Source organism: Nelumbo lutea, chromosome 2 (genome assembly GCF_056320005.1).
Source record: "Nelumbo lutea isolate HS-2025 chromosome 2, American lotus-T2T, whole genome shotgun sequence".
NCBI lineage: Eukaryota > Viridiplantae > Streptophyta > Magnoliopsida > Proteales > Nelumbonaceae > Nelumbo > Nelumbo lutea.
Window position 1 is genome coordinate 72,038,245 of NC_142685.1, and position 21,294 is coordinate 72,059,538.

The 21,294-nt window shown below is 38.9% G+C and overlaps 1 protein-coding gene across 12 annotated transcripts in view; it reads right to left on the reverse strand.

The window, feature by feature from the left end:
• Positions 1 to 530: 530 nt before the first annotated feature.
• The window catches only part of LOC148871481 (uncharacterized), a 34,674-nt gene continuing 13,910 nt past the window's right edge, over positions 531 to 21,294 (reverse strand). For 5 of the 12 annotated variants that reach the window (XM_088971660.1, XM_088971664.1, XM_088971662.1 and 2 more), the window contains 9 exons: positions 9,857 to 10,034; positions 9,488 to 9,716; positions 6,886 to 7,025; positions 6,353 to 6,642; positions 5,480 to 5,692; positions 4,903 to 5,388; positions 3,029 to 3,691; positions 1,856 to 2,395; positions 531 to 958 (listed from right to left, as the gene is read on the reverse strand). In XM_088971660.1, coding sequence (XP_088827786.1) covers positions 737 to 958; positions 1,856 to 2,395; positions 3,029 to 3,691; positions 4,903 to 5,388; positions 5,480 to 5,692; positions 6,353 to 6,642; positions 6,886 to 7,025; positions 9,488 to 9,716; positions 9,857 to 10,034 — 2,961 coding nt within the window. In that variant the 3' untranslated portion in view covers positions 531 to 736. Of the gene's footprint in view, positions 959 to 1,855; positions 2,396 to 3,028; positions 3,692 to 4,902; positions 5,389 to 5,479; positions 5,693 to 6,352; positions 6,643 to 6,885; positions 7,026 to 9,487; positions 9,717 to 9,856; positions 10,113 to 21,294 lie in introns of all 12 variants that reach the window. The other 7 variants (XM_088971667.1, XM_088971670.1, XM_088971673.1 and 4 more) reach the window with 3 other exon arrangements.

Genomic DNA, 21,294 nt, shown 5'->3' on the forward strand with positions numbered 1-21,294 from the left:
GGTATCACTTAGATTCCCAAGAAAATAAGTTTTCCCTGTTCCCACATGAATTAGAAAAAAAAAACATGGATTTCTTGGTCAATGGGATACCTAATTCCATTTGATCAACTTTCCCCCCTCTCAAAATCCCAAAAATGAAAGCCCCCAAGGATCAAAATTACTCAAATGGAACAATGAGGATCCTTTCTATTATCTCAAAGGTTCAAAAGCCCCAAGGTGGCCTTCTATAGTGAATCGGACCCTTTGATACGGATGCGATATGCCCAATATTTGAGTAGAATCTGAAATTGTTATTGGAGCAGGCCAATGAAGCATGATCTTCTACGCCTGAATCCAGCCAATTCACCCGAGCATGATCTACTTGCCTGTCTTGGCCCAGACCTCACAAGCATCACCTACTTGCCTCCCCTGGTCCAGAGAACAAGCACACAACTATCTCCATGATCATCCTTATCACAAATGTAGTATGGGACCCAGACAAGATCAACCAAATGACGTAGTATTGGCTTATTGTAGAAGAAAAGAGAGAATAAAGAAATTTTTCTAAATCAAATTTAGTGCACCCACATGGGAGGAGAGTCAAAGGACTACAGTTGACCTATAAGTCTAACTATTCCTGCATGTGTAACAAAACTGAATGTAGGGTGAGATATCTGTACAACCAAATTTACAAAGGGTTAAGGGGAGAATAAGAAAGTAAGGAAGCTAAATTTGCCCTCAGAAGACATCAAAAGACCTACCCTTGGTTTTTAACAAGCTTAACACTGCTGTAGAAGCGTTTTAGATCCTTCATAGCCATTTCTTCTATCTGAATTGAACGGATTGACGGAGGAGCGTCAATATCTGGCTTGAACCAGCGGTTGGTGTTAGCAGAATCTGATGGAGAACCCAGGCCAGATGAAACTGAGAACCCAGCAGTTCTTTTCTTTGGGCTATGAGAAAGGCCATGATGTTTCTCCTGTTGAGAAAACCCAGAAGAGATTAGCATCAATGTGCTGCATACAACAGATGGACTTGTGTAGTACAATGTCAAGAAAATAGACCATGATACCAGAAAGATGGTGTTCTGGTATCTTTTCAAACAGTTCTCTCTCTCTCTCTCTCTTTGAGAAAGGGTAAAGTATAATTCATCTTTGATCAAGCAGACATGCTTAAATGAGTTTGCCTGTGGAGCAGGTAACTTACCACATGGTGCTACTTATGTAGGATTTTGGTCAAAAAAAACCATGTCATATGGGTATTTACTAAACAAAAAAAAAGCACTAACTAATACCATAAGTAGAGAAGATACACATAATCATCTAGTGTGTGAGATTTACACTGGATCACTCGTGATCTAATGCTTGCATTAGCAAAAATTATTTTCTGGTTGAGAACATTGGGATATGTTCAGAAAATGGAGAGGACCATGGGGTTTGTGATAGAGGTGATCATTCTTAGCCCAAGCCTGGAAGGCCAAATCATCTGGCCCGCAAATTTATGGGCCTAGGCTAAGGTTCTGTGTTCAGGTCCAGTCTTGGCATCCCCTACAGCAATTGGCAATCAGGAAGCTTAAACGGTTTCGAACAGCATAAAAACAGAGTTATTGATTTCAAGCTTAAGAAATGTATTTTATCCATTTTCTCCCTGAAGCAACTTTCTTTCAAAGTTAGCTCTTTTTTTCCCTTTTTGACTTGATGTAATAAAAAGATATCTACAGCAGAAAGAGTTCCAATTAAACCAGACTGGTTCAGTAGGGAAAACTGATCTGCCAAGAGGGCTAGATGGCCCAGATCCTTGTTCTGCGAGTGAATGAGAGATTGAAAACACAGTATAAATGTTTAATGTTCTGAATACAAATATATAAAATATATACCTGCTGCATTTGGATGTCGCGAAATGATGTCTGGGTAAAGATGGGAGAAGTCCCAGAAGTAGCCCAAGGAGGTGTACTTTTCTCTCCATCAGAAACTGGAGATGCATGAGTTGATGCGACAGTTATTGGGATGGATCTTGTCTTCACTGGAAGAAATGAACTCAATCGGATTTGTCCACCACTTCTTCCTTCACAAGGATCCTCAAATTCATCCATCGCCTTCCTACTTGGCTGACTCTCTTTTGTCTTGCTCTGCTCATTCTGGATCTCACGGAGAGCAGGTCCTTTCAAAACCTTTGCCCCACCCCATGCAGGGCCCTCACTTTTGGGTGTTAGCGATGAGGGACAAACATGATTGGGAACATTATCAAGAGCACCACTCAAGAACATTGAAAGGCCTCCTTTCCTGTTCTTCTTTTTGGTCAAAGTTGCAAAGGAGTTCTTGTTCTTCACAGATTCAGGAATTTCTTGCTTCAGTATCCAGGGAGGAGAATCAGCTACCTGGCAGCTCCCAGATCCATCAATTTCCATATATTCCACCTATGATAAGTCATAATGCAGAAAAATTAAGTGCAATTCCTGGATATAGATAATAGAAACTATACTTTCAATATGAGCAGATGGAGTGCCATTTTCAATCTGTGCCCACATTTGAGGGGATTTTGGGTTTGCATCAGGAAAATCTTAACAAGGTGGCATATCAAACAATAGTAAAGGCAACATATGAACACTTTTCTGGATTATCTCTTTTTGTTCCATTGATTTTTTCAAAAGAAATGGGGATCAATTAAGTTGTTAAGACCGATTTCAGTATATGGGAACACCCAGTTGGGATCCATTTGAATATCAGATCTCGAATTCTTCCATGTGCACCATCATTGTTGTCAGACTCGGACCAGACAGAAAACCAGAATACTGACTGGATCAGGTTTAATTCACGCAGACCATAAAAATCATCAATTAACTGAGCCCAATAAATGTCATCTGGTCACCAGGTTACCAGTACAACCCCCTGGTTTTGTCAGTCTGACAGAACTGTGCACCATGTTCCCATTATTCGGTTTATATATGATAACTGTTGTTACTCAGTTAGACAGTTTGATTCAAATCATATGTGTGGAACCTAACAAGAATAGGTGAACAAAAGGTGCATATGAAGCTTGAAAAACTGACCTTTTGTTTTAGAATTTGAGAGACCTCAACATCCACAAAGCCCTTTACAGGGTCTGGTTCTAAGACACCCTCAGAATTTCCAACAGCTGCTTCTACCTGTGTCACCTTCTTACTCTTTCTCCTTTGCTTTCTTGATACCTCAGCCTTGTTACTACCTTTTCCATCTAGAACAACTGGAGATGATTCTTTCTCTTGTGTCTTCACTGGAACACCAAGCTCAGAAAGCAAGCTTTCAAGAGTTGACCTCATCTCGAGTTTTGCAATTTGTTGGGCATCAAGGAGATGGCCATTTGATCTCTTAGCCTCAAGTACCTCAATCTGCTGCAACTTCTTTCGCAGAGCTCGAATTTGTTTCAAAATAGCTTGGTTGGCACCATTATCAGACTGCAAAAAGCAGTCAGGGTGTTGGGGAAAATTAACCCTCAAGACAGGTTTTGCAGGATTGTCACGAATCTTAAGGCATTCGCTCTCATTATCCTCCTCTTCACTGTTAACAATGACAGGAAAAGTAGCCATTGCAGTTGGGAGCCTACAGTGACTCCATGGCTCAGAGGACCTTGAATCCAATATTTTCTCAAGATTAGCAAGAACATCTAGTGATGTGCTTGCAATGGTCTGTGCAGCAACTGTGAAAATATAATCAAGATTGTGAATAACCATATCCTGCATGGCCACACAAGTTTTCCAAAGTACGATCAGATACTAGAGATAAGTAACCTGATTCCATTATATGAAAGCATGCAAATTGGAAAATAAATGAGGTACACTTGTCAGGATGGAAGATGGAACACCGATCTTCCCTGCCTCTACATGTGTGTACATAGAGGAGCATATGAGTAAGGGTGTCAATGGACCGGTTTTGGATTGGACCCCATCCAGTCCAAAATCAATTTGGACGGATTGGATGGACCAACAAGATCTATTGGATTGGACCAATCCGGTTCAAAATATTTATTAGATTGGGTTGGATTAAGCCAATATCTGGTCCATTGATATAAGATAGAATATAGGTGTCAATGGACGGGGTTTGTGTTGAAACAAATCTAAATTAAAACGAATTTGAACACATTGGACGGTCCAGACATTGAATTGGACCAGTCCAAAATGGTCCAAAATATTCATTGGATTGGATTGGACCTGGTCCATTTATAATGGACTCACATTGGACTGGATTTGATGGGACCAAATCCAGTCCAATTAACACCCCTACATATGAGAGTAGGAGCCACTGTTTCATTTTGGGCACCCAGTAGAACAAAGAAAAAAAAAATTGAGCCAACCAGAAAATTTTATGTAATCTATTGTTTCTCCATAGGTTTGTGAACAAAATATAGCAGATGGTTCAAAGAGGGTATAAATCAGATGATGGTAATAATTTAACCTATTAGAAGTTCAGAAGTTCATTGAATATTCACGAAAATTTTATTTAATTGGAAAGAATGTCCAATCATATGTATCGCTTTTGCTTCAAAATACAAGTACAGGTATGATTGGGCTACTTGTCTGATTAAGAGATTATCATTCATATATTGCATGTTAAATGACTTCTCTGTACTGGATTCCAGTAGTATTTTGGAACAGAAACGCATTACTTTAAATTTCCTTGCAGAACAGTCTGAAATATAAAACATTTAATGCATAAGATTCATTAGGGATACGGTCCTGTAAAGAAGAAAATGAAAAGCCCTGATCAAAGGCATTCTCATAACACATGTTGTGAGACTTGTCAGTGCCCATTAACAAAGGAAACTTCTTATATGATTCAAGCATATCAGCACCCATTTTCCCACCTCTTGAAAGAAAGCAAGAAAATCAAGTGGTTGAGTACAAGTACTCAGATCACCACCATCATTCATAAGAATATTGATACTTACCTCACAATGCTTCTTCAGATCATCTGCTCCTAGAGAATCTGCAATTTCAAGTAGTTGTAAGGCATTCCTTGGTTCAGCCAGAGAGAGTGCGACAACTTTTTCACAGAGACTCCTTAAACTTGGTGGATGTCTGTTAGCCACACCATTGTGTTTTACAGCAGACGATGTTGTCTTCATTTGCATTTCATTTAAGTCTTCATCTATCTCTTCTAATTCATAGTCAGCATCTAATTTCAGCTTCTGAGAGTTCTCTTCCATATTAGGAGGATAAACAGGATGGTAAAAAGAACAAATAGTCAATAAATGTGTTTCACCAACTGCAACTGAAATAGCCCGCTTAACACCATGTAACCGAGTTGGAAGAGGAAGCTCACCCTTACATTTCTTCCCATCCCACATATAAACATCACCTGTAGATGTAACTGCAGCAGTCCAGTACTTCCCTGCAGAAATACTTACCAAACTTCTTCCACACATAGAACACAGCTATATGTAATACCCAAGCATGGCATATGGTCAGAAACAAATCAGAGGTGACAAGAAAAGAATAAGATCCACACAATAGATCAAATCAAACCTGCTGGCATCTCAGATCAGGATCAGAGGAAATCCAATAAAATAGTGCACCATCATCAGTTAGTGCCATGCTATGTGTCATTCCTGCAGCTACTGCAATCACATGAAGTCGTTCCATGTGATGAAACTTGAGCAGTGCAGACCCACTTTTTTTTGTATTTCTAGCAATGACTACACGCCTTGGGGTTACAAGCCGGTGACCCCAAGTGAATACCTGCAAGCCATAATGACCCAATGGACCAAAACGCAAAAGCATTACAAATATTAGCATGTAGCAATAAATTCCGAATTAAACTATACAATCAGTGCAGTAATCAGCTGGATGAAATGTTTCCGCTAGAAGCAGACTCAAAAAAAAAAAAAAAAAAACAACCATATTCAAAGTTAGACATGGAACAATACAAGGATAATAATTTTCTGTACAAAATAGAAAGTGAAATCAAGCACTCAACAGATTCGAGGGTCCAAAGCCAGAAGAATAGAACTGAAATCCTTGATGAAGTATTGAAAAGTGTGTCAATTGCTGGGGAATTGCCTAAGATTTTAAACTTGAAAACATTAATTTTCTTTATGAATCAGAAAATGAAATCAAGTAATCAATAGATTTGAGTACCCACAGCCATAGGTATGAACTGATAGCCTCGATTTTAAGTATTGAAAAACTGTCAATTATTTCGATTTTGCCAAAGACTTTAAACTTGAAATGATTGACCTAAGATCAGACCTAGTTTCAATACAATGGTATAAGAACCATAAAAAAAATGAAACAACATAAGATTGAACAACATTGACATATGTTATTTACAAAAGAGAAAGAAAACATTGAAATAGGGCCATAAATATTAATCAGACTAATAGTTATATGGAACATTACCTCCCCATCAGACCCTAATACTATTGTATGATACTTTGCTGCTGAGACTCCTGAGAAGACCTTTCCTTTCAGGTATTCAACCACTCTTGGAGTGTAATTTGAAGCTGAATTGGAGGTACCATAACCAAGTTGGCCATCCTTGTTGCATCCCCATGTGAATATTTCACCTGAGTCAGAAACCACTGCTGTGTGCTTATTGGCAGCAGCAACAGCAATTACCTTTGTCTTAAGGGAACTAACACGCCTTGGTGTCGGTTGGCTATCCACAGAGGTATAACCAAGTTGACCCTCTGCATAATTTTATCAGTGGTAAATCCATTATTTTCCAATTAGATATATATGCATAACATATTAGCAGAAAATATTTTCTCTTTTCAAATACAGGAATCAAGTAGGTAGAACCAAGTCTCTTCACCCCACCCCACCTCTTAACAGGCAAGCTACAAACATGTTGACAAGGACTTCAAGTATCCCCCCATTACCAGGTTTACAACTTTACATCCATAGACATGAGAAATGCCCCAACAGTTTACCTCTATTGGACCCCCAAGTGAACACTTCACCACCCTCAGTTGCAACAACAGTGTGATGCTTAGCAGCTGCAATTGCCTTAACTTGCCGAGATCCCAAACCACAAGTCACCTTCCGGGGAGTGATAACTGCAGCTTGACCACTACAAAACATTAAAAGTTAGCACCTTAACATGGAAGATAACTGGTCCTAACTCTTCAGTACTCTCTCCTTAGAAAGCTACTCATGAGATTCAAACCTCTTTTCTAAACTTTATCAAGTACGATGTGGAATGTGGGAACAAGGTTCTTTTTTGGGGAGATTTTTGGTTGGGGAATGATGCTACCCTCAATGAACAATTCCTTTTTTTTGGAAGATAGCATTCCCCAACCAAAGATCTTCCCTTTGCCATATCCCTCAAATTCTAAGCTAGAACCTATCTCTAAATTCTGGTCTGCCTCTCCGCTTGGGTTGGATTGGGACTTCGGCTTTAGAAGGAGTCTTAGAGAAAATGAACGCAACTCTCTAATTATCCTCTTGTCCAAACTCAAGTCTGTCTTCCTGGATGGACAAGTTGTTGATAGCAAAGTTTGGCCACCTTCACCTTTGGGCTTATTTTCCTGTTCTTTCTTCAGCTCCCTTCTCGATCAGTTGGATTGGGGAGGGTTTTCCCTGTGAAAGAAGTTTGGTGCCAAACTGTCCTTCCTAGAATTCAGGCCTTCTGTTGAGAAATGGTTCTGGGCAAGATCAACACCTGTGATACACTGTAAAAAAGAAGGTGAAGGCCTTTTATGTCTTTCCTCTCATATGTGTTTTCTATGCAAGGAAAGCGGTGAATCTGCACCCCATTTATTAATCTCCTGTAAACTTGTGAATTGTGTTTGGATGGAAGTATGCTCTTTTGTTAGTTGCAGGTGGGAGGCTCCTGAAGAGGAGGAAGGGTTATTTAGTCCAAATTTTCTAAGACAGCCTAAAAAAAGAGGAAGAATTTTATGGAGGGCAGCAAGGGCAACACTTCTATGGGCAGTGTGGGAAGAGAGAAATGATAGAATCTTCAAGGAAAAACGAAAGTCAGTGGGTAAATTAGTAGGCATTATAAAACTAAAGGTTGCAAGTTGGGTAAAAACCCTGGAAGAGTTCAAAGAAGTCCATCTGAATGACACCTTGAGAGCTTGGGGAGCAGTTGTTATCTCCTCAAAGGTGAAGGACGAGATTATGATGGAATGGAAAGCACCCTTAAGTCCAAGATTGAAGTTGAATTTTGAAGGCAATTTCTTAGGCAACTCTGGACCAGCAGGAATTGGAGGAGTAATTAGAGTTCAATGGACAATATCAAAGTTTTGTTTTCAAGTTCCATTGGAGCAAATGGTTGTCACAGCTTAACTTATGACACTTTTGCAACGTTTGGAATTAGCAAAAATTCTTGGAATCAAACTGCTGGATGTAGAAGGAGATGCTAAGATTGTCATTTCTTGGTTGAAAAGCAGTATTCCAGGAGCTTGGGCTTAAGACAGACATTAAGGCAAATACAGTCCTTAGCCAAAGATGTGGAAGCTACCCTCAAATGGGTTAGAAGATCAGCAAATGAAGTTGCAAACTGCATGGCAAAACAGGCTGTGCATAGAGACCAATTGCTTTTGGATGAACTCTAATTTCTGTTGATATACTTGGGTATCTGGAAAGCTTTCCAGATTGTTGTAATCTCTCTAATCTCTAATCAATGAAAGTGTTGCTTATCAAAAAAAAAAAAAAACGTTTTCACTTTCCACCATGTCTATAATTTTTACAATATTTCCACCCGACATTTCCAACATGTTTCCTAAATTTGGATGATTGACATTTCCACGACACCAACATTTTAAACATTGCTTAAGACTTAATCCAAATACCTTGTAGCATTCTTACACAAGAATCTATATGTGATGGACACTAAGGCATTTAGGGTAAAAAACATGCTAGGGAGCTAAGATGCATCCAAATTTTGGTGATTGGACCAAAATAAGAAGTGGAGATTTCTTCTTAAAATAAAAGATAAATATGTATGTTGTGGGAAACTCTCTGCACCCTGGGATAAAGTCATTTTCTATGTCTATTTTCTATCTATCCTCTTCTTTGATTAAAAACAATCTTGTTGTCTATTGTTTAAGAAAAAATAGGAGAAAATAATCCATCGGGGTCCAAGTAAATGGAGGAGTTCTTTCTGTCCTTCATAGAAATCAATAACGTAGGAAGTTAAATTCCAGCATACCAAAAGATAAGTAAAGCTATAAATGGATAGTTACGGTGATCAAGCTTTACTTTTTGTTTGACACGTTGACATGCTGCAATTGTGAATGTAGTTTTCTGTTCAACATTGCCATTATGTCAGTAAAGAACTTTTTTAACTAGTTATTATGAGAATAAAGTTAATAATATGTATTTTTTTAGAAGTTAAAGTTATAAGATGTATTTATCAATAAAAAGGCATAATTCATCCAAGGAAATATATAAAAAGATTAATAGATAGCATTTCACAACAATTACAAGAAACACAAGGTACATGTGCACAACAAGCACAAGAGAGAAGCAAAAACTTTGTTCTTGAGTGCTAATTTGTCCCAGGAGGATTTTGTAGATCCAAATTACCTGTGAATATCAAAATCAGGTTGTCCAAGGCGACCACCCCTTCCAAATCCCCAGGTGTACACTTCTCCACGAGCACCAATTGCTACACTATGAAACTTAGCAGCAGAAATCAACTTAATATAAGTTCCATGAAGTGAATCAACTTTGCATGGCAATTTTTGTATATGTGCATTTCCAGTTCCAAGTTGATAGTTGGCACCACTTCCCCAGCTGAAGACCTCTGTAACAACTAAAATAACAAAGGAATTCATCAAAGATATCACTAGGACCAATCTATGCCCACTAGAAAGATCAATTACCTTTTTTTGAAAGATCAATTACTATATAAGCATAAAAAATCGAAACTGTTGCTATTCCAGACAGGTTTACCTGAATCACGTCCATTCTCAACAGCCTGAAACACAGGTCCAGAAAGTAGATCAACAGGATATCGACATTTAGAGTCTTCAAGCGTAAGAGAAGCACCAGATTGGAGAAGAATGCTTGCCATAGCAAGATGACCAAAATGAAGAGCCCTGTGCAAGCTGCTCCATCCTGACTCTCCATCCTAAAAGACAGAAGGTGAAGGATCATGCAAACTAAGAAGCGATTCACTTGCCACATAAAATCAGGAACAAAAGATATCCTGCAATGTTTAAGAAGGTTTAAATATTCTATAAGAATAGAACCAATGTTTTGGATCCCAACACTCAAGATGTCAGAAATATGAAACCTAACAATGGACGATTTCCATTTTCAGCATGTGATTGCCCCAAGTATATCCCCCCCCCAAAAAAAAATAAATAAATAAATAAAATAAAAAAACACCCTCCATTTCAAGATTTCTTAGTTTGTTTGGCATGCATAGCATAGTCTAGGTGTCTAAGAGATAACTACTCAAGTCATCACCTCAACCTCCACTCCTCCCAAGTGTGCACACAAAAACAAATATGCATTATGTCCATGTCTGAACTGTCTAACACTTTTTCCTTACAAAAAATGTGCACTTGTATCAGCTAGACTAAATAAGACTTGTACATAAATATATATAAGCTATACTAGTAATAGTACAATTAAGACCACATTTGGGAGTGCTTAAAAATAAGTGCTTATTCAAATAAGCACTTATTTCTGGCTGGGACCACACCATTAAGCACTTGGTGGTATTTGGGAAATAAGCCCGAAATAAGTGCGTTTAAAAATAAGTGCTCATTTTTAAGCCCAAATTCCCACCTTTTTTAAGTGCTTAAACAACAAGCACTTGTTCCATTTTTTCTACCAAAACTGTCCCCAATAAGTTTTTATAATTCCATTAATGCCATTCAAATGTAAAAAAACCTAGGGTTTAGTCCATCGACTGTTTCTTCTCCATCACCCTCTTCATCTTCTGCAGCAACTTCACTGGCATGTCACCCGACCACATCGTCGTCAAGCTGGTATGGTCTGATTACATTTTGCCATAAGCTGTGAATGGTCAAAAACTAACTGCTGCCTTCATCAAATTTCCAGCACATAGTCTACACATCACGAAGGAAAGATTCCAAATTCCAAACAACAATGAACTATAAACTTACGCAATCTGATTACTTGAGTGGATAATTGTGTTCCAGTTTAATCAATAAGCAGAGTACCATCAAAGACCACAAATCAAAATCTCAGTTACCGGCTCCTTTATATCATTACTTTGAACTTGCTAAGAAAAAAGAAGTACTCATAAAGGAGAGAAATCTCTCTGGTCGGCATTGGCGATCAGAAGCTCCTGCAAGTAAACAGGACTAGGGAGATGCTACAAATGATACAAAGAAGAAAACTAGGGCAACTTGAACTGCGAGTCTGCGAGCAGAGTTCCCATGGCTGTTTCTTCCATTGTTAGTTTGACCTTGAAGACTTCCATTGCTAGCAAAGCTCCCTACTACCATGAGCTTATATCACCAGGGTTAGTGGTGACAATGTCTCAATTACCAAACTTCATTAGACATAAAGTTATGGTATATTTTTAAAATTTGAAAGAAAATGGACAAAAAAATCACAAGTGCTTATTTGAGGAAAAAACTACCAAATGCCCAATATGAAATAAGTGCTTATTTTTTAAAATAAGCACTTAAAAAAGCTGGGTGCCAAATGCAAATAAGTGCTTATTCAAATAAGCACTTATTTTTAACATAAGCACTTCCAAACATAGCCTAATCTTACATCAAGTAAGGAGTGCAGGTAGTATAAAGTTTTATGAACCCTGTTAAAAAGGGAAAAAGGCTGAAAGCTGAGGAAGAATGGAGAAAGGATGGACTAGGACTAAGTGGAGAAAATAGATTTTGATTGAGGCTAAAACACTACACCCGGAGCAGATCTCTGTAAAAAGGATGACTGGTTTGAAGATTCAAGAGGTGGGAAAAGGAGTGGTATACCTGGATAGTAGATGCCTAACATGGTGGAAGGGATTTGTAGAAAAAGCTCTTTTGGTAGAAATGAGACATTGGAGGGATGAATGCAGCAGTAATAGAAAATAAATATATATATTTTTTGTAGCACGAAGAAGAACAACTAGAAGTGGAATTCATTCAACTAGGAGAGAAATTTGGCAAGGGAGGGAGATAAATTGTTTGTATTCTGGAAGAAAAAAAGGCATCCAGATGGAAAGTGCTAGCAAAAATGTCATGGGAATATATGGAACTCATTTTTCTTGTAAAAGAATAGGCTAAACATATTCAGGAGGAGGTCCTATGGTGCATGTTTGCTGATGACATGTTTTAATTAATGAAACTAATAAGGGGATAAATGCAAAATTAAGTTTATGGACAAATACACTACAAACAAGCAGTTTTAAAATAAGTAGGACTAAAACGGTATATACAATATGTAATTTTAGTAATAATAGGAGTCAAATGAGGATACACTTAGGATTGGAGATCAAGAAATTACACAATGTGACCTTTTTCGGTACCTTGGTTCAATAATTCATAACAAGGGAAAGTTTGAGGACGATGTTGCCCATAGAATTAGAGGAGAATGGGCAAAATAGAATGGTGGATCCAAAGTTTTATGTGATAGACAATACCACTTAGATTAAAAGGAAAATTTTATAAAATAGCTGTAAGGTCAGCTATGTTGTATGGAGCAAACTGTTGGGCAGTCAAGAAACATGTCCAAACAACGAGAGTGAGAGAAATGCATATTCTGAGATGGATGAGTGGAAAAATTAGAATGGACAGGGTCAGAAATGATGTCATTTGAAAAACCGAGTAGCTCCAATAGGCGAAAAAATGAAAGGAAGTAGACAAAGATGGTTTCGTCACGTGCATAGAAGACCACCAATAACACCCATAGAGGAAGTGATCTGTTGCAAGTAGAAGGGGCTAGAAGGGCTAGGTAGACCAAAAGGGACATGGGTCAAAGTTGTTAGAAAAGATTTAAATGCTCATTATTTAACAATGGATACAACATTAAACAGAATGGAATGGCGAAACAAGATTCATGTTGCCAACCCCATATAGTTGGGATAACCAGATAAGGATTACATGATGATGATGATTTCCTATAAGAGAAGTTGAAGAGAAAATCCCCTTCTCTAAATCCTTGAGAGCACAATCTCAGGTAACTGAGTCAGCTCATAAAGTAAAGCAGAGAGTGATATTGAAAACTAAGTGGAGAATGTCAGTTGCAACTTTGAATGAGAACAGCAGAAGCTGGAAAGGAGTGTGGGTTGTATCATTCAATAAGGAAAGGGAGGTCAACTATGGAGAGAATATATCTTTAGAGTTATTGACAATGTATGTGGTGGGTTTATTGAAGCTGATGAATTCATCAACCTGGTTAATCTAAGGCTGTGTTTGGTTTGAAGGAAAAGGTAGAGAAAGGAAGGGAAAGACAGGGAAACCTATACAAACCACTTTTTCCTTCAAACAAAACACAGCCTAAGGGAGGCAAGGATAAAGGTGAGAGGCATAGAGATCAATCACATCCCTAGAGTGATTGAGTTGATTGTGGAAGGTACAAAGTATAAAGCCTCCTAATTGTCGTCCTTGGTGTAAACCAGACTCTACTCATGGAGTCGAGAAGCAAGGGAATATGACATGGAATGTGTGGGTCAATGTGGCGAACCAAAGATGGGTAGTCAAAGAAAGGGCAAGCAATTATCTTATAAAGAAATTCTTTAAACTCCCTAAAAAGTAATGGCCAGGTTAACCAAAATGGGGAAGAAAAAACAGCTGTTGGATCTTAAACCATGCGATTCCCAAGAACCATATGTATTGGGGGCAGCATTTAAAAAGTGTAAAAGCACAAATGGCTTTTCCCAAGGCACAAGTTCAGGTGCAAACCTTTTTGAAGCAAGGCACAAAACTATTAAAATTTTCAAAATATGCAAAAAAATAAAAAAAATCATGAAATGTTAATATTAATTAAAAATGCATACAGTAATAATTTTAAACTAAATGTTTAAAAAGCCTATTAGCTCAAGTTAAAATACATAAACATAATATATATAACATATTCAAATTTCAAAGTGAAGATGCACAAATAAAATAAAATAAAAAAGGAAAATTTCTTAAACTACCCTTATGGTTTAGCTAATTGACTGGCTCTACCCTTACTGTTTACATATTGTCTTAAAGTACCCCTACTGTTTCTGACAATTGACATCATTGTTAAATGCTAACAGAAAAAAAAAACGAAATGTCAAAATTTCCCTCCACTGTTCCTCAAATTTTCAAAATAAAACCCAACTGATGAAAAATTTGAAGAATTGTAATCTCTTTCCTCCTTCGTCCTCTACGTGGCATTTATTAGGGAAAGCCCATCAACAAGGAGCAAGAGGAGGTTCTCCACTCCAAGCCCATCGTTACCGCCGTCATCGATGAGTTCGAAAAGCTTTGTCAACCCCTCAATCTAAGGTCTAAAAAAACAATGACAAGAGCCTATGCTGCAGGTCTTCTTCTGCTCTAGCATCGGCCTCCTTAGCAGTAGAGGATTGTTATTCTGATGGTCCATTCAGCTTCTCTCCATTTTCTTATCCTTCGTCAGCTTCGACTCCTCAAGTTTCTCACGAAGTTCCTCCACCCGGGTCAGCTGCAAAAGAGGAAACTCAGTGGGTTCGGAATGATAATCCGTGGACAATGGCAGCTGGTTTCGACCAAGAAGCGCTTGAGCAAGGAGTGAAGGTGGCACGAGAGATTAACAGCTCTTCATAGGGCAAAAAGTTTCAAACTGTGGATTTGTTTTGTTTGTTTCAAAGGTTTGATTCTTTTGGTTTTTGCTTAGGGAGGGATTGAAGGGCATTTTAGTTTGTATAGGTGTTTGAGCTAATGAAGAAACAAGAAGAGACGAGGCAGAGAATGAAGCTCAACCTTGCCGTCCAACGTCATCAAGTCTCTGCTATTCCCCTATCGTAGACAACAAGGTTAAGGACAGTAAAGAGGAGGGTGGAGAGCTAAAGGAAAGCAGGTCGGACAGGGACCATAACGAAGCCATTCTTGAGGATCTTTTCAATCTCCTATACTTTGGATCTCTGTTCTGGTCTAGAAGGGAGTGAACCAGGGTGTCACCAACAGCAATGGTAGCCTCGGCGTTCTCAGAAGTCACAAATGATCCCATCCTGAGTCTCATCAACAAGTGTCTCTGAGCCCTCCGGAAGAAATACAACCGAATCCTTCAGATGGAGGCCATTTCCCCTAATCTGTTGGATTTGTGCGACAACAGAATTAGCTGGATAGCAAATAAACCCAGAACTCATGCTCCACCAGCATGGACACACAGGGCAGGAGTTGCCCCTCCTGGAACAAGAAGCTCAGCCTCCCGTTGCCCAATTCCGCCAAGTTTATTATGGTTGAGGTGAAATGCAAACTCTTTCCAGAATCAGAACTATAGGAACCGCCCAACATTCCAGTCTTGGATTTCACCGGAGATCCTTATCCCACTAAGACTGAGATGGAGTTCCTGAAAATTCTTTCATTCTCTCTTTCATGATTTGGATTGTTTGAACCAAGAATAAACTAGGTTTCTAGTTTTTTCTCTTCTCTTTTTTTCCTCCCTTCCAACGAAATGCAATCAAAGACAGGAAGTCACCAAGAATGAAGACCGACAGAAAACGCCTACCTATAAACCGGGAATAAAAAAGAGAAAAACAAAGGAAGAAAAAGGCAGTCTTTGGTTCCGTTGCGCTTTGGTTTGAAACTCTGTAACATCATCGACTCACAAATCCTAGCTGATGAACTCAGAGAAAGCAGAGTTTCTCCCAGCTTTGCCCTAAGTTCTGCCCCCGGTCTCGATGCCCTGAGTTCTCTGTGACAAAAGGGTATTTTAGGGATTTTTGAAAAACGTATCAGTCACGTGATGCCACATGTAAACAGTTTATAGCAGAGAGTTAACAGTAGGGGATGTTTTAGACAATTGCCAGAAACAGTAGGGATGCTTTAAGAGAAAATGTAAACAGTAATGGTGAGTTAGTCAATTAGCTAAACCATAAGGCTGGTTTAAGAAATTTGCCCAATAAAAAATAACATATAGAACATGCTCAAGGCACTAAACAATTTAAGTATGTGAAACTTTCAATCTCTATTCCTTTCCCAATCGCCCTACTTCAAATAGCTAATGTAGTGTTAAATATCTTGCATTCCTAGTTCTATAAGCCACCATTGTGGTATTGTACCAAGCCCCTTGAGGTAAGCACAAACAAGTCCATGCTATAGTCTTAAATTTTTAATTCATACACAAAAAATTGGTTCTATAATTTTAATTTCCTTATCTTTTAAAAAATTCTTGTATTAAAAAGAACAAATGAACAACATTAGGAAAAGGGGGATTCTCACCCATCCAGTGTACTTCAAAAGGCAAAAAAGCACAAAATTTAACTGAGGTGCATGCCTGAACTTAAGTGCAAGATGCACTAGGCACATGTCATTTCAAAGGGGGCTGCACCAAGACCTTGGCAAGGCACAACCTTAAAATGCACCTCACCTGTGCACCTAGGCACAGCATTTAAACCACTGATAGGTGGGAGGTGCAAAAATGCCTATCCTCCTATCCTATATGGACAAACCACCTTTATCCACCCTAAACAGGTGAATTCCAATCAAGCCAAGCCACTATAACTGGGTTATAAGGCAACTCGAATCAGGTGCCTCTTTAAGTGGTCACATGAGGCCATAAATAAGGAGAAGATTGTGGATAATTATTATCATCTATCATCTTCTCCCTCATTCAACACCATGAAAGGAAAATCGAGGGCTTAACCAACAAGTAGGAATCTACTGTGGCAGCCAATTCAAAGAAAAGAAAATGAGAAGCCTAAAAAAAGGCCATTACCCAATGCTGGTCTCAGCTACCTGGATCTTGAGAGGGGTGGACTGAATACAATCCTAACGCATTTTTTGCACAGTGGCCATTCTCAAACCTGTGTATTCATGCTTGACAGCCAAGTAATGGCCCCTAAAGTTGAAAATCCCAATCCACATTATTTCAGAGAGTGGACAGTCAAGATAAAGACATTTCGGATAAAGGATGGATCTCATGCATAAATGATGAAGATAGTTTAGAATATGAATCTTTTGATAGTGCTTCCAGTATTGGTAGCCTGAAGCCTATCGGTGATACTGATCTGAACACTGATATTCTTTTTTTTCTCCAATGAAGAGCAACAGTCTTCAGGACACTACCAGACCAAGCCAGGGGATATCAACTCTGAATATGAAGAAGCAAATTAGGGTGTACTCAAGGATGTAAAGCCTAAATCCCTAGATCCGATAAAAGATATTGTGGGAGGGGAGGTTGCACCAAGTTTACCTTCTTGTTCTCGACAAGCTATGACTCCCCAGAAATCATGCTTTGCTATTAGAGATTCAATTTACTTGGGGGCAGCTCATGGAGTTGTTTTGTCTTTCTCCCTTGCTCCTTCTCTCTCTCCTTGTTTATTGTATTGTCCTCCTGGTACCAACAGTGTCTCTAATATGTGTCCTTCTAGCTCTGCAGGATTGACGACTAACCGTTAAGTGGACCCTATTGTTGATACCATTGTTGTCAGTCTTTTGAGTCACTAGAATCTGTAGGGGATCAGGTGGATGTGAAAGATGAGGAAGAGGAAAGTGAGGTTATGAAACCTGGAGAGATGGTGGAAGAATATTTATGTTGTAAAAGGCCTGCACAAGTTGACCAGGCACTCTGCATAGAAGGTGATTTAGGCCATCCTTCACCCCTAGAACCCACCTAGGATTCTGTTAGGGAATTTTCCAAAAAGCTAGGTATATCAATCTCAAAAGGAAACATTTGTATATTCAAGTTGAAAAGTTGAGATAGAAACTAAGAAAAGAAGTGAGATTGTGATCCATGATAAGGAAGAGGAAGAGAAAAAGAGAAAAAGAGAAAACAGAAGGTAAGCAGGGTATTTACAAAAAAATGCAAGGGATCTAGGGAGTGTGAATAAGAGAAGAGTAATAAAAAATATATTTAAAAAGGAGACGTTGGATATAGTCTTGATCCAACAGATAAAAATTGTCAGAAATAGATAGGAGATGTATTAGGAGTATTTGGGTCTCAAGATATATCAATTAGATTATATGCTCAGCTTGGGAAGCCTCAGGGGGAATTATTACCTTGTGGAAAGAAGATGTATTTGAATGTACCAAGCAGCTTGTGGGGCAATTCTCAGTACCTGTGAAAATAAAAGGAAGAGAGGATGGTTTCTTCTAGGTCCTGACTAATGTGTATGGTTCAACAGGTATATAGAGAGAGAAGCTTTCTGGAAGAATTTTGGTGACAATAATAGGTTTTGTTGGAGAGTCCTTGTCTCCTTGGTGGTGATTTCAATGTAACCAGATTCACAAAAGAATCGGCTAACCCTAATCACCCATTCTCAACCAGTACGAGGAAATTAAATAGCTTCATTAATGAGTGAGCTAAAAGAAATTCCCATGTTACACGCTAGGTTCACCTAGACCAATTCTCAATCTCCCCCTTTGTACTCATATCTGACAATTGGTCTATTAGCATCTGTCATGGGGTTCTTAGAGGAGGCTCCATTCCTTTCTGCTTTGCAAATACATGACGTTATATCCCAGGTTTCTGCAGTCTGATAAAGAATGGTGGGAGGAGGAGGAGATGGGAGGTAAATGGAAGTTTTTGAAGATTAATCAGTTTTATGATTTTTTTATGAGTAGATGTTTTATGTTAGTTGTTAGATAGGAGGTGGGGACCACAGTAATTATGTAGTCCAAATTTTATTATGTTTTTGTGTCTTATATATGCTGTTTTATGTCTTGCCGCCCTATAAGGGCATAGTTGTCTTTGTACTGCTCTATTATTTTTAGAATAAATAATAAGTGAAGGGGGCAGCCAGATTATTGCTCCCCTTTCTTTTCAACTTCTCTTCTTCTCCTTTTCTCTTCCTTCTTTCTTCAAGAAACTCCTTTTATTTCATATTTTTTAATTCAGCAAGCTTTCTACTTGGTATCAAAGCGGTGGCTAGGGTTTCTAGAAGCATTCTCATGCAGCCCTAGATCAGCCGATTGCATGCAGTAATAAAGGGCTGATCGATCTATTGTAGATTGCCCAGTTCTTGGATTTTTTTGGTGGAATCTAGTCATCAGGAAGGTGGTCTACTACTCGGCAACAAAATCAGGAAGAACTGGAGTACGGGGAAGAAACCCAGAAAAGTTGGACTCTTTGTTTTTTATATGATCTTGGGCGGCCAGGTATTGTTAGCTTTCTTTTGATTTCCTGAAGAGTGCAGTTTGGTTTCTGGATTTTTCTGAGCCTCCTGGAGTGATTGATTCACTCCTCTCTGTTGGGAGGCGTGGGAAGGAGAGAGATTTCTCTCCAACTAGGGTTTTCTTCTTTCGGAAGGGTTTGTTTCTGTGTGTGTGATATTAAATTGTTTTTGGAAGGTTCCCAAACTATTTTTTCTTACTGTTGAACTGTTTGAAGTAAGATGGAGAGTTGGAACACCGAGATGAAATCTATCGGTACTGTGGAACTAGGTGTTAGAGGTAGAAGTGATATTTTTGGGTCAAGGATCATTACTATAGTAAAACTTGATGGTACAAATTATTTGGAGTGGGCACAATCAGCTAAGATGGCTATTGGTGCCCGTGGAAAATTAGGGTATCTCACTAGGGAAGAGAAGAAATCTACTACAGACTCTTCCCGATGGGTGCAGGAGAATTACATGGTAATGTCCTGATTCTGTAATTCTATGTTACCTCATATTGCAAATTCCTATGGGCTAATACTGCTATAGAGATTTGGGATGGAGTGACTGAAACCTACTCCCATAAACAAAATGAAGCCAGAGCCTATCAGTTAAGGAATCGGGTGATAAGTATGAAACAGGGAGAAAAACCTCTTGTTGTGTATTTCTCCATGCTGAAAACCCTATGGTAGGAAATAGATCACTTAGAAACTGTGGAATGGGAAAGTGTAAATGATGCAGCAACCTATCACAGACTGGTAGAAAGGAATATGGTTTTTGAGTTCTTGGCAGGGCTGAACCCTGAATTTGACATTGCTAGGCAGCATACTATTTCTAGGGAGGGTGTGACACTCTCTAAAGCTTATGCCTTTGTCTCCAGAGAGGAGAGTAGGAGGAATGTAATGCTAAGACAGCCTGGAATTGACCAGTCAGCTATGGTTGGTACAACAAAACCTAAGTCGAATGAAGACAGGGGAAGTAGTGAGACTAGAAGGGAAAATAAGAAACACTTGGTGTGCAATTATTGCAAGAAGCCTAAGCATACCAGGGACACTTGCTGGAAGCTTCATCCAAATCTTATGCCTGTCCGAATAAGGAACAATAAGGGAAATGCAAATGTAGCCACTACAGGAGACTCTTCGGTCCCTCTTTCCCAAACTGATTGGGAATCCATTGTAGTAGCAGCAGTGGGGACAGAATTGGAGAGGTTTCGACAGTTTATGAGTAAGAAAGATTCACTTAGCACTATCCTTCCAGATGGACAACAAAATGCAGGAACCAGCTACACCTCTTCCTTTGCACATACAGGTAGTTCATATGCAACTGCAAATCTTGCATCCACTTTAGGTAAGGAGTGACATCCCTGGATTATAGACTCAGAAGCATCTGAGCACATGACTAATGCCCCTACCCTTTTCAGTTCCTATCAATTGTGTTCCGGTAGAGACGGAATCTCAAAAGCAGATGGTTCACAAGCTCCCATTGTTGGGAAAAGGACAGTTAGAGTGACCAATGATATAACTTTGTCTTCTGTTTTACATGTCCCTAAACTTCATATCAACCTACGATCTGTTAGTTCTTTAACAAAGAATTTGAATTGTTCTGTGACCTTTCTTCCTGTTAATTGTGTTTTGCAGGATCTGGAGTTAAAGAAGATGATTGTGAGTGGTTGTGAGGTGAATGGAGTCTACCTTCTGGATGAGATTATGAGACATCAGGGCCATCATGTTAGCAGCAGCAGTAGTAGGGGGTCAGAGTCAATGAACCAGCTTATGCTCTGGCACAATCGCTTGGGACACCTTTCTTTTAATTCTTTGAAATGTCTTTTCCAAAGTTGTTTGAGTCTGTTCAGTTATCTACTTTGGAGTGTGAGAGTTGTCAATTAAGAAAGCATTGTAGACAGTCTTTTAAACCAAGTAATAAAAGAAGTACTTTTGCTTTTAATATTGTTCACACTGATGTATGGGGGCCATATAATATCCATTCCATGGGAGGATTCCGTTACTTTCTCTTGTTTGTGGATGATTATACATGATATTCTTGGATATATTTGATGAGATCACGTGATGAGGTTCCTAACTTGGCACGACAGTTCCACGAGATGGTTCTCACACAATGTGGAGTGAAAACAAAGGTTTTTAGATCAGATAAT